Source organism: Microplitis mediator, chromosome 1 (assembly GCF_029852145.1).
Source record: "Microplitis mediator isolate UGA2020A chromosome 1, iyMicMedi2.1, whole genome shotgun sequence".
Classification (NCBI taxonomy): domain Eukaryota; kingdom Metazoa; phylum Arthropoda; class Insecta; order Hymenoptera; family Braconidae; genus Microplitis; species Microplitis mediator.
Genome location: NC_079969.1, coordinates 1699537 through 1712820, shown reverse-complemented (window position 1 = coordinate 1712820; position 13284 = coordinate 1699537). Strand labels below are relative to the sequence as shown.

The window sequence follows — 13284 nt, the reverse complement described above, 5'->3', positions numbered from 1 at the left end:
AATTTTTGATCGCCGGATTATTGTTCATTGATCTATCCTGTAGGTGCCTGCATTTTTTTATTTCTTAATTTTCATATTTCATTAGTTTAAATAATATTTTTTTATTAGTCCGAAGTGGGCGGAGCTTACGCAAGCGAGAGTTCCTGTTTTCGGCCGTATTTTCAACCCTCTAGAAAAATTATAAATATTGGTCCTAGAGTTCCGGGAGGTAGGACTTTTTTTTAGGAAATTTCTTCCTCTTTTTGGATCTTTTTTCAAATTTCAAAAATTTTGAATACTTTTTGAGATATTCGCAAAAAACAAAACCCCCTTTTTTTTTTTTACTAAATTGTTTATAACTTTTGTAATTTTTTCGCGCCCCACTCCAAATTTTTCAAAAAGTTTCTAGATGCGATGACGAATCGAATGACACCTCGATCATAATTTTCCGAGGCGAATAAAAAACTTTGACCCAAAAGGCACATGTTGACTAGACTAATATCTTAATAAATAATAGAGATAGACGAAAGATGACTCCGGCATTATTTGTGTATTTTGATGCAAAAAAGATAATTTTGTCATTATTCAAGAGCTATCAATTATAGTATTCTTGTAATTTAAGTTTAAACAATTAAATTGTTTACAACAAAAAACTGGACCACCGTAGAACTTTTTAATTATCAAATTCGGTTTCCTCGCATCAAATTACATAAGTACTCGTTGACGAATCTTATCGACCTGATTTTGCATACAGCCTTAAGAATAACGGCCAAAGGACTAGTAGTTTAGCTGCTAGATATCTTCAAATTTGGTCACTACCAAGTCGGCAAAAAAAAATATATTTGTAATCAATCTTTCAAATGTTCATATAAATGTATCATTAATCAACTTTCCTTGAGAAGGTACATAAGTGTAACAGGATCTCTTTTAAATAATATACGTTCATTACTCGTTGTATCGTAATGAGTAAAACTGCTATCACGCAAACTACTCGAATCGCCCGCGAGTATTATTTTATCATTGCATTTGACAATGTGATATTGACCACGCCCTTTACCATGATGTTCAATTATATACTTATCGCCGTCAAAGGTAAATGACATAGAATTCAATGCATCATTCCATTCAACTGTTTTAGGCTCAGTGTTTTCATTAAATAGCTGACACCAATTAACTATTACCGGTCCTTTGCCGCTAGGGATCGAAGTTCCTGTACCGGGATCTTTAGGAGAAGCTTCAAAATACATTTTTTCAGTTTCGTAATTAATATCTTCGTCATTTAATATCAATTTCAATTCCTTACCAGAATTATTATCAATTTCATAACGCATAACTAAACCGTTGTCTGTACAGACACCGATTTCCGAAATTACAACATTTTTTCCATAGAAAGATTCAAATTTATATTTATTGAACCAGTACAGTAGTTTCCTGTCACTACGAGTTTTCAAATGTCCAATATATGATTCAATCTCTTGACAAAAACTTGAACGAACGAAAGGACCGTCGGTTCCGTTTGGATTTTTGAAATTTTCAAAATTATCATATGAGGCATTACCAAATGAAATGACACCCGGTTGGAATTTAAGTTTATCCCACTTCATTACACTTCCATCTTTATCTTTATATTTACTATAATCATTTCTCAGGAGATATAATTTACGCATTTGAATCCATCCAAGAGCGAATTGTTGATTTTTTTTATCGCTTTCGTAAGCAGCGATGCCTGTACGTTGAACGCGCAATGAAAATACAAATCTTGCTGATTTGAATACACCGAGACCGATGAAAGGAAATATATTTACGTCATAATTTATATTTCTTATGTAATTTGGCCAACGATTTCTTAATTCTCTATCCCAAACTATTTTTGGATACCGGCTGAAAAGACCGTAGGGTATAAAATCCAATTCCGGATGGAGAATTTTGTCCAATAATTTTCTTACGAACTGACTTCTATTTTCTTCGTAACCGAGCGTGTGATATGCATTGAGATAAAAACCTCCGAGTTCAGTTACCGCTAGAAAACTTGCGACTTTCTTATCATGAATACACGAATAGTCTTGATAAGTACCATTTTTTACTAAATTATCTGTCCTGGGTTTTAAAGTAATTTGTTTTTGAAGCTCTATAAACTCATTTGTTCCTATATCTACTTCATATAGATCCGGCCTGTGCTTTTTAAGTGTCAATAAACGTGGAATCCCTAATAAGATGACGTAATGATCTGTCCGGACCCAGCCTAATGATTGATTTAATTTCGGTATTATCTCAAGAATTCTACGGTGACAAATGTCTATAATTTCTTTATCTTTTCCAATGTAATCGTACATCGCGAGCAAACGAGTCAATGAAACGGAACAGTGGTACCAATCATCAGCCCAAGGTATTGTATGATCATTACTTACTGGCCCTCCTAGTTTTGTATTTATTCTTCGTATTAAATCTTCTACGTCTGCTAAATACTGAGTCTTTGTATTGTCCAATTGGGACATTGATAACAGCGCAATTCCGAACGGAACGACTTTTTCTATCTTTTCCCCAAGTTCGGTCTTGAATATAGTCTCCTTATTTCCATGATACTTTTCTGCAATTTCCTTATGTTCTTCTTTTATCTCTCTATCGATTAAAACACTTTTCATCGGTGCCAACGGAGCATTTGAATTAGTGCGGAATGCAATGAATGTAATGATCGATACTATTACAATAGTTGCTATTGCAAATATAAATAAAGTCCTTTTCGTCATGTTTTTTAGATTTGATTCTAAATAATCGCATAACTCGTTCGTCTTCTATAATAAGGCGAATAAAAAATGAAAATTTATTTCAGATAAAAGTCGATGATTTCTGATAAGAAATGAGTATCGAATTACTTGAGACTAGCCCTATCCAAAAGGTCCCACAGAATCCATTAGAATGGGTCAAAAGCCGCTTAAAAACCAATACAAGTCTGGAGGATTCTATGCGCTTTTTGATCCATTTGAGTGGATCCGATGGGAATTTTTGATAGGGAGAACGCCCTATAAATCTATGACACTCCCTAACGGACCCAAATTACGGTAAATTACGGTAATCCACCGTAAAATACCGATTTACCGTAATTTACGGTGGGTTTAATGAATAAAATTTTTTCTTTATTCTAACATATTTATTCATAATTATTAAGATTATACAGTTACAGCCTCAGCTAGGAGCTCAATTTGTTAATGAACTAATGCAGAATGAAAAAGATATAAGTAACTTTTGTCGTATTTATTATAGTTAATGAGATATTGCTATTTTAAAAACAAAAAAAAATTTTTTTCTTAAATTTTTATAAATAATTGCAAAAAAATTATATAAATAATTAAGTTAGAGCTTTATTTTTGTTACAAATTTGTTGAGTAGCTAATTGAGAAAAAAAAAAGTCTTGATGAATTTGTTGTATCTGCAATAGTTTATAAGTAATATTAATAATAAACAAAGAAAAGCAGGCGCGAAAGGTAAGTTTGAATATACAAAATAACTAAAAATTAAATAAAAAATCGAAAAATCAATTTTTTTAACAAAGTTGATATTGGGCTGTTATTGTTTTATTTTTTAGAGTAAAAAAAAAATATAAATTAAAAATTCACTTGTTTATTACAAATTGTTTATTGTATAAACAATTTAAATTTGAATAAAATAAAAAAATTTTTTTCAGACATCAAAAAGCAAGATGAATTATGATTTTTAAAGAAAAAAAGGTTCCTTAATTTTCATAACAAGTGGTAGAAAAAAATAGTTAATTAACAAATGCGTTTTTGAGTAATAAAAAAATTTTTTTAAGAAACGGTTTTTTTTTTTTTAAATCATAATTTTCATCAAAGATTGTGTTATGAAAAAAAAAATTCTGATTATCTTATAAACAACGCATTTGTTTATAACAATTTTTTAAACAATATGGGATAAAAATTATTAAAAATCATTTTTCAGTGGCTTATGATCATAAGAAAACGGACCCATAACAATATTATAAAAAAAATATTTTTTTCAATGTTTAATCGAGGTTGATAATTTTTTACATCAGTAAATTGTTAATAACAAAGTGAAAATTAACAATTTTTTAATTTTTCCAGCGGGAATCTATTCTATAGCCTTTGGAAAATAGCTCCATGAAAGGAAAAAAATTCCAGATTAAAAGTTTAACAATTATTGCACTTTCAATGTTGATGTTCATGCTACAAAAAATTGTTAATTAATTAATGGATAACTAATTGAAAAATCGCGATAAAAATTTTTGATCGCCGGATTATTGTTCATTGATCTATCCTGTAGGTGCCTGCATTTTTTTATTTCTTAATTTTCATATTTCATTAGTTTAAATAATATTTTTTTATTAGTCCGAAGTGGGCGGAGCTTACGCAAGCGAGAGTTCCTGTTTTCGGCCGTATTTTCAACCCTCTAGAAAAATTATAAATATTGGTCCTAGAGTTCCGGGAGGTAGGACTTTTTTTTAGGAAATTTCTTCCTCTTTTTGGATCTTTTTTCAAATTTCAAAAATTTTGAATGCTTTTTGAGATATTCGCAAAAAACAAAACCCCCTTTTTTTTTTTTACTAAATTGTTTATAACTTTTGTAATTTTTTCGCGCCCCACTCCAAATTTTTCAAAAAGCTTCTAGATGCGATGACGAATCGAATGACACCTCGATCATAATTTTCCGAGGCGAATAAAAAACTTTGACCCAAAAGGCACATGTTGACTAGACTAATATCTTAATAAATAATAGAGATAGACGAAAGATGACTCCGGCATTATTTGTGTATTTTGATGCAAAAAAGATAATTTTGTCATTATTCAAGAGCTATCAATTATAGTATTCTTGTAATTTAAGTTTAAACAATTAAATTGTTTACAACAAAAAACTGGACCACCGTAGAACTTTTTAATTATCAAATTCGGTTTCCTCGCATCAAATTACATAAGTACTCGTTGACGAATCTTATCGACCTGATTTTGCATACAGCCATAAGAATAACGGCCAAAGGACTAGTAGTTTAGCTGCTAGATATCTTCAAATTTGGTCACTACCAAGTCGGCAAAAAAAAATATATTTGTAATCAATCTTTCAAATGTTCATATAAATGTATCATTAATCAACTTTCCTTGAGAAGGTACATAAGTGTAACAGGATCTCTTTTAAATAATATACGTTCATTACTCGTTGTATCGTAATGAGTAAAACTGCTATCACGCAAACTACTCGAATTGCCCGCGAGTATTATTTTATCATTGCATTTGACAATGTGATATTGACCACGCCCTTTACCATGATGTTCAATTATATACTTATCGCCGTCAAAGTTAAATGACATAGAATTATTTGCATCACTCCAATCAACTGTTGTAGGCTTAATGTTTTCATCAAATAGCTGATACCAATTAACTTTTACCGGTCCTTTGCCGCTAGGGATAGAAGTTCCAGTACCGGAATCATTAGAAGAAGCTTTAAAATGCATTCTGTCACCAATATCTTTGTCTTTTGCAATCAATTTCAATTCCTTACCAGAATTATTCTTAATTTCATGACGCATAACCAAACCATTGTCTGTACAGACACCGATTTCAAATATTTCAACCTTTGGTCCATAGAAAGCATGAAATTCATATTTATTAAACCAATATAATAGTTTTCTATTCTTATGATTTTTCAAATGTCCAATAAAAGATTTGATGTTTTCGCAGTATCTTGGAATAGTGTCATTTTCGCCCGAGGTACGAAATGCATCGAATCTATTATGACGATTGTCAGCAAATGAAACGACACCCGGTTGTAATTTTAGATCCTTCCACTCCATTTTACTTTCATATGAACTATAATCAACTCCCACGAGATATAATTTACGCATTTGAATCCATCCATGAGCGTATTCTTGAACCCATTTACTGAATTCGTAGGCACCCATGCCCTGACGTTGAACGCGCAACGAAAATATGAAATTTGGTGATTTGAATACACCGTGACCGATAAATGGAAATAAATGTACGTCAAAATCTGGACTTCTTTTGTATAATGGCCAGTGCTCGGTTAAAGTTTGGTTGCAAGTTATTCTTGGATCCCGGTTATACATACCGTAACCTATGAAATCCAATTTCGAATGGATGGTTTTGTCTAATATTTTCTCTACAACCTCACTTATAGTTGCTTTAAAATTGAGCGCACGGTATACATTGATATAAAAACCCCCAACTGTGAATAGATATGAGAAATTCGGAATAACTGTGTGACAAATACACGAATAGTCTTGGTAAATACCATCTTTTATGACTGTATCAGGATTGAAGTGTATACTCAATTTTTCACTCATATTTATAAATAATTGTGATTTTACCTCCGAATCATAAAGCCGACGGTTGTATAAATAATTTGTCAACAAACGTGGAATCCCAAGATAGACGAGGTTGACGCCATACCGTGGGTGGCTTAATGATCTATCCAATACCGGTGTTATCTGAATAATTCTACGGTGACAAATGTCTTTTATTGCTTTATTTTCTCCGATGTACTCGTACATCGCGAACATACGATTCAAGGTAACGGAAAAGTAGTACCAATTTTCTTCCCAAGGTATAAATAATAATGGTTTCTTATAATGTTTTACTTTCTCTAGTTGTTCATCTATTTTTACTATTAAATCTTCAACGATTTTCAAATACTGGGTCTTATTATTATCCAATAGGTACAATGATAACAATCCAATTCCGAAGGTACCGATTTCTCCAGGTTTTGGTACTTCCATTATTTTGTCAAGTTTTTTCATCTTTTTGTTGTGCATGAATATATTTTTGAATGATGCCTCCATATTTTGGAGATACGTTTCTGCAAGTGGTGCACACGTCGGATCTACGTTTAGTGTAATCATAGATTTTCTAATCCGCACCAATGGGTCTTTGGGTGACTCATCGGGAATGACTGGCTCAGTAGGGCCTCTTTCGGGCGAGGGAAGATCCGTTGGGTCTTTAGACGGCTCACCGGGAATTTCTGGCTCAGTAGGGCCTCTTTCGGGCGAGGGAAGATCCGTTGGGTCTGTAGACGGCTTATCGGGAATTTCTGGCTCAGTAGGTTTTGTTTCGGGCACGGGAAGAACCGTACTGTCTTTAGGCTGCTCATAGAAACGATCTGGTTGAGTAGTTATACGAACTATAAATAAAATGCACAATAATGTTATAATAATTTCTATAACGAACATTAAGAAAAGAAGATCCATATTGTTTTTTTAGATTCGCTACCGAACAAGTTAATAAATCTTTCTTCTATAATAAAGCAAATAAAAAATAAAAACATTCATTAATCTAAGATCTTAAATTTATGATGAGAAATGAATGATTAATTATTAATGATTAATAATTAATGATTAATGATTAATTAATGTAACGAGACCGAAGTTTGCCTCCCCTCGCAGATTTGAATCACGGTGGAAACACGGTGGTGAAATAGCACAAAGCCACCGTGGAATCACGGTGGATACACCGCGTAATCACAGCGGATATACTGTGTTATGTCCAAATAAATTTTTTTTTTATTTTGATAATTATTTAAAATAATTATTTCCCAGCTCCTCTTTGAAAAGCGCGCGAAAACACAGCGTCAGCTTTTTCACCTTTTTATGCGGCAAAGAATAGTGGGAAGACACCTCCAATAAGTTTAACGAATAAATAATAAACTGTCGTCACTTTCCACCAATGACAATGATTATAAATTCCCCATCAAATCACCAACCAAAGTTTATAAAAAGCCTGAGCACCCATAGCTCAGGGCTAGTCGGTTCATAAAACTTACGGTCCGCGAATATTCGAACGTCGAAATTTCGTGTACTCTTATTGCAGGAATCCGCCCTAGGCGTTGAAAAGTCAATAAGAGGATTTTTAATAATATTTAACTTAAACCCTATTGCAGGAATCCGCATCTGCGTTGAAAAGTCAATAGGGCACTTCTTAAATAATCTAGACTAATTCTTATTGCAGGAATCCGCATCTGCGTCGAAAAGTCAATAAGAAATAGTCAAAGATTGCTAAATTCTAATAACCTTACGGCAAGAATCCGCCCCAGGCGTTGAAAAGTCAGTAAAGGATTTAAACATTCCATTAAAAATCCTCAAATATTGATGTAAAATTCGATCTGACGCAACTGTAGTAATCGTTCGTCTAGTACAATATTTGTCGGATTTTAAAAACCATCCGGTACGATCGAACCAGTGACGCAAATCACGTGAATTTGCGATTCCATCTCGTGCCGAGTTTATTTGCGCATAAAACCACTTTTCGGGTGTGTAAAAGGACGCATTAAAAATAAATTAAAATCTTATAAAAATATCTGTTAAGGATAAATAATATAAGTTAAATATAAAGTTGTGAAAAACTAGAGTGAACAAGTGACGTTCAGTAAAAACGTTGTAATTTGAAATAATTAATAAAAGATCAAGTTCATCACTCCAACCTTGTGGTTTCATTCGAAAGTAGTACATAAGATATCATCCTACCAACCCAGCCGCACCCATTCTACCAACCCTCAGGAAGGTCGAGTGAGCTGTTTAGTCCTGGAGGGATAGTAGCTGCCGCACTAGAAGAATTGACATCGAAAGGTAGGTGAAAGAGCTATTTTTCTATCATCATAAAATACTTTTGGCTTAAACAAGAGCACCAGTCTCTTCGAAGACGTTTGGGTTCTTAATTCTCGAAAAGATCCACTATAAATAATAAATTATAGAAAGATAATTTCTTCCTCGTATTCTTTATTGTTGTCCGCACCCTCCAACCCGCTTGTCCAAAAATTACTATCGCTACCAAAGGGAGAAATCCCGGATAAATAATTAAAAATTAAGCGGCGGACATAACAACTGTGTATACCCAGTGGTGAAATGGAAGAAACCCACCGTGTGACCACGGTGGATCCACGGTGTTTACACTTTCACGGTGTTTCCACCGTGATTCAAATCTGCGAGGGTCCTTTTTTACAGAAGACCGTTGTCACGCCTTTTTGGGCATACACGCGTTTCGTAATATCCCTATTACGTCTACAAGATTGATTTTTGTGTTATGGCCAAAATTCCATAATTCTGTTTTTAAGAGTTTTTAAACTGGAAATTTATGAAGTATGTCAAGAAAGAGTGATTTTTAATTGAGTTTTGTTTTAAAACTTTAAAATGTTTAGCCAACAAGAAATCTATTCACCGCATTTCGGATGTCTACTGGCCATTTTTTGATAGGGTAATCATACTTATATCGGTAGCTGCTACTGAAAAATAATCAGCAGTAGCTACCGATCGTTAATCATGGAACCGATACTTCCCGAATTTTTCGAAAATTGCCGACTTTTTAGCGAGAAGTTAAAAAAATACTCTTATCAATTTTTATTCAAGTCCAACAGTTTACATGCTTGATATCTTCAAATTTGGGCTCCACCAAATCGGCGAAAAAAATTTTATTTGTAATCAATCTCTTAAATGTTCATATAAATTTATCATTAATTAATTTTTCTGAGGTAGAAACATAAGTGTATTAGGATCTCTTTCGAATGTTATGGTTTTACCACTCGTATCACGATGAGTTATAGTGTCTTTACGAAAACTGTGATGATTACCCGCGAGTATTATTGTACCATTGCATTTGACAATATGATATTTCGCAGGCTGTTCAATTGAATAAGTGTCGCCTTCAAAGGTGAATGACATGAAATTCGATGCATCATTCCAATTAACTGTTGTAGGCTCAATGTTTTCTTTAAATAGCTGATACCAATTAACTGTTACCGGTTCTTTGCTGCTAGGGATAGAAGTTTCTGTACCGGGATCATTAGAAGCTTTAAAATGCATTTTCTCACCAATATCTTTGTCTTTTGATATCAATTTCAATGTCTTACCAGAATTGTTCTTAATTTCATAACGCATAACTAAACCGTTGTCTGTACAAACACCGATTTCCGAAATTACAACATCTTTTCCATAGAAATATTCAAATTTATATTTATTGAACCAGTACAGTAGTTTCTTGTCACTAGGAGATTTCAAATGTCCAATATATGATTCAATGTTTTGACATGAACGTGAGATAACAGTCTTAGGATCTTCAGTATAAAATTCATTGAATTTATTATCATTATCATCAGCAAATGAAATTACGCCCGGTTGTAGTTTTAGATCCTTCCACTCCATTTTACTTTCATATGAACTATAATCAACTCCCACGAGATATAACTTACGCATTTGAATCCATCCAAGAGCGTATTCCTGATACGACATATCAAATTCGTAGGCAGCAATATTGTCACGTTGAACGCGTATCGAAAATATGAAATCTTTTGATTTGAATACGCCGAGACCAATGAAAGGAAATATATTTACATCAAAATTTTTATTTCTTATGTAATTTGGCCAATGCGTATCTAAAACTTCCTTACAAGTTATGTTTGGTTCCCGGCCAAACAGACCGTAGGCTATAAAATCCAAATTCGGATGGATCGTTTTGTCTAATATTTTCTTCACAGAATCCACGAGTGTCGATTCATAACCGAGCCAAGTGTACATATCAACACAAAACCCTCCCAGTGCGAGTATCGCTGAAAATGTCGCGACGTCGTTATCATGAATACACGAATAGTCTTGATAAATACCGTTTTGTACCCCAGTACCTGTATTGAACTCTTTATTCAACTCTTTTTGAAGAGTTTTGAATTCCGGTGATGCTATATCTCTTTCGTATTGAGAAGGTTCGTTCAATTTATTCGTTAATAAACGTGGAATCCCCATAAGGACAATGTGATGACCAAATCGTTCATGGCCTAATGATTTATTTAATTTGGGCACTAATTTTACAATTCTGTCGTGGCAAATTCTCTTAATCTCTTTATTGTTTCCCATGTACTCGTACATCGCGAGCATACGAGGATATGTGATGGACAAAGCATACCAATTATCCTTCCAAGGGATTTTGTTCATGCTGCCTAAACTCTTTAGTTTTTCTTCCATTTTTTTTATCACATCTTCAACGATCGTTAAATACTCGGTCTTTTTATTGTCTAATTGATACATTGATAACAATTTGATTCCAAAATTACTGAGTTCTGAAGTATTTGGTCTCAACACCCCGTCTTCAGTTTCCATGAATTTATTTTGGAATGCTGTCGCTATGTTATTGGAATACTCGGTCGCCAGTGTTTTATATTTTTCACCTACATTTTGATCAATCATCAATTTTTCTACCACCGCTGGTGGGTCCTCACGCGATTTATCGCCGCTATTTAAATTAGTTTCAACTGTGCCTGGTTCACTATTCGATCCATTCTCCTTTGTTGGTTGGTCCCCATGCGATTTATCGCCGCTATTTGGATTAGTTTCAACTGTGCCTGGTTCACTATTCGATCCACTCGCCTTTATCTGTTGGTCCCCATGCGATTTATCGTCGCTATTTGATGAAGTTGTAATAATAATAAACAAAATGCACAATGCTGTTGCAATAACTACTATTACAGATATGAATAAAGCCTTTGTCGTCATGTTTTTTAGATTTGATTCTAAATAATCGCATAACTCGTTCGTCTTCTATAATAAGGCGAATAAAAAATGAAAATTTATTTCAGATAAAAGTCGATGATTTCTGATAAGAAATGAGTATTGAGTTACTCGACACTAGAAAGATCTATAAATCTATGACAATATTCATAAATTTTTTTCGAAAGAGTAATTTCTATATTGGCCATATGCCGTCGCGATGACTATCGTTGATGCTAAAAAAAATGATTAAATTCGGTACTAAGGAGTTAGGGAATTTGATAAGGAATTCATTGAACGCTAGTAGAAGTTGGTCATTGGATCGGGTAACGCGATATCCGCGACGGAAGTTTTCGTCGGTTTTCACAGGCGTGATTTTTTGAATCTTTGGGTGCGATTATCTAATGAACTAATTGAGATAATTGGAACTTTTTTTTTTTAAATTACAGCTAAAACTATGTAGAATAGAATGAAACTATAGTTTTTATCGGTTAATTCCAAAAATCAGTAGAAATAAATGATAAATCACAGAAGTTAGCGACTCTGTTCAAAATGTGACATTTTTTAATGTCACTGCTAAGTGATTGTAATTGAAAACTAGGGTCGTGATGGTACTTAGGCCTTAGAGTGTTCAATGACGAGTCTTTTGAGCCCTTGCAGAAGTCAGTAACTTAATTAGGTCCCGAGATATCGGGACCGGAAGAGTAAAAAACTGAATTCGGGAGACTCTTTGTTTTAAAAACCTCAAAGCCCAATTAGCTCTGGAACTTATTGGGTTATCGCGTAAAATTTTTTCCAATTAGTTGGCCAAAATATGAACGAATCACGTCATTGAGCAAATGAATACCTTAAAAAATACCAGACATTTTTTGGCAGCCTGGGGCTCGCTAGTCAATTTTAAACCTCCGTCTTCATTTCCGTCGCATTTTCCAGCGCAAATACTCCGATTGCTTGCAGTATCTAGAAATTTATCCAACACCGCGTGATCCTCGGGATTCAATAAGTCGAAGGCACTTTTTTTAACGTCGATTCCGAAAAAATTGATTGCAGTTGACAAAATAAAATTTTCTCTTTTATCAGTCACCAGCATTTTATATTATTTATAATGTATCACGTTCTAGACAAATTTACACTCAACTACGTGTCATATCAACTATTTATTACGCATAGGATAAATGAAAACTGAACTGCACGAATTAACAGGTAACGATTCAGCCAGAGTGTTGATTGTTATCCTTTTTGTCGTCATGGCAACGCACGTAATATTTTTTCTCTCGCTCTAAACACGTGCGGCGAACCCTCGATAATAATAACACGTGTATTATATGAAAGGAAATAATTGAAAAAAAATATTTTTTAAACTTTTCGTAATATCAAATTTTTTCCAAAAATTTTTCATTACCTTAAAAAACTTCTAACATCAAAAGTATTGAACTTATAGAAAAATTGATAGAGACCTTTTTTGAAGGAAATTTAATTTTCTACAAAAAAGGTATCTTATACTTTTTACATAAATCCAAAAGTTTAGACGCTAGGGCCTTATAGAGATACAAAGTATATAAAAAAAATAAAAATTCCTAAATTGAAATCTCTAAAACTTCGAATCAGAATTACTCTCAACCTATCGAAGAAATTGAAAAAATGATAAGGACTAATCTTGTAGCTCTTAAAATTCTCTACAAAAAAGCCTTTACCAACTTTTACATAAATCTTAAAGTTTAGACGCTAGGGTCTTATAGAGATACAAAGTTTTTCAAAAAAATAGGAACTTCCAAATTTCTAAAACTTTGAATCAAAAT

The 13284-nt window shown here is 33.3% G+C and overlaps 4 protein-coding genes across 4 annotated transcripts in view; all 4 read right to left on the bottom strand.

The window, feature by feature from the left end:
* Window positions 1-12689, bottom strand: part of LOC130676065 (cytoplasmic dynein 2 heavy chain 1) — a 38029-nt gene extending 25340 nt beyond the window's left edge. The window contains exon 1 of the mRNA XM_057482456.1: window positions 12333-12689. Within this exon, the coding sequence (XP_057338439.1) occupies window positions 12333-12575 (243 nt within the window). The 5' untranslated portion in view covers window positions 12576-12689. The remainder of the gene's footprint in view (window positions 1-12332) is intronic.
* On the bottom strand, window positions 827-2760 carry LOC130678270 (uncharacterized). Its single transcript, XM_057485438.1, has one exon. It carries the CDS (start codon window positions 2724-2726, stop codon window positions 864-866), a length of 1863 nt encoding a protein of 620 aa, XP_057341421.1. The 5' UTR covers window positions 2727-2760; the 3' UTR covers window positions 827-863.
* Window positions 5056-7241, bottom strand: LOC130676754 (uncharacterized). Its single transcript, XM_057483522.1, has one exon. It carries the CDS (start codon window positions 7205-7207, stop codon window positions 5096-5098), a length of 2112 nt encoding a protein of 703 aa, XP_057339505.1. The 5' UTR covers window positions 7208-7241; the 3' UTR covers window positions 5056-5095.
* Window positions 9373-11550, bottom strand: LOC130677520 (uncharacterized). Its single transcript, XM_057484644.1, has one exon. The coding sequence runs from the start codon at window positions 11489-11491 to the stop codon at window positions 9467-9469; it is 2025 nt and encodes a 674-aa protein (XP_057340627.1). The 5' UTR covers window positions 11492-11550; the 3' UTR covers window positions 9373-9466.
* Window positions 12690-13284: the final 595 nt, after the last annotated feature.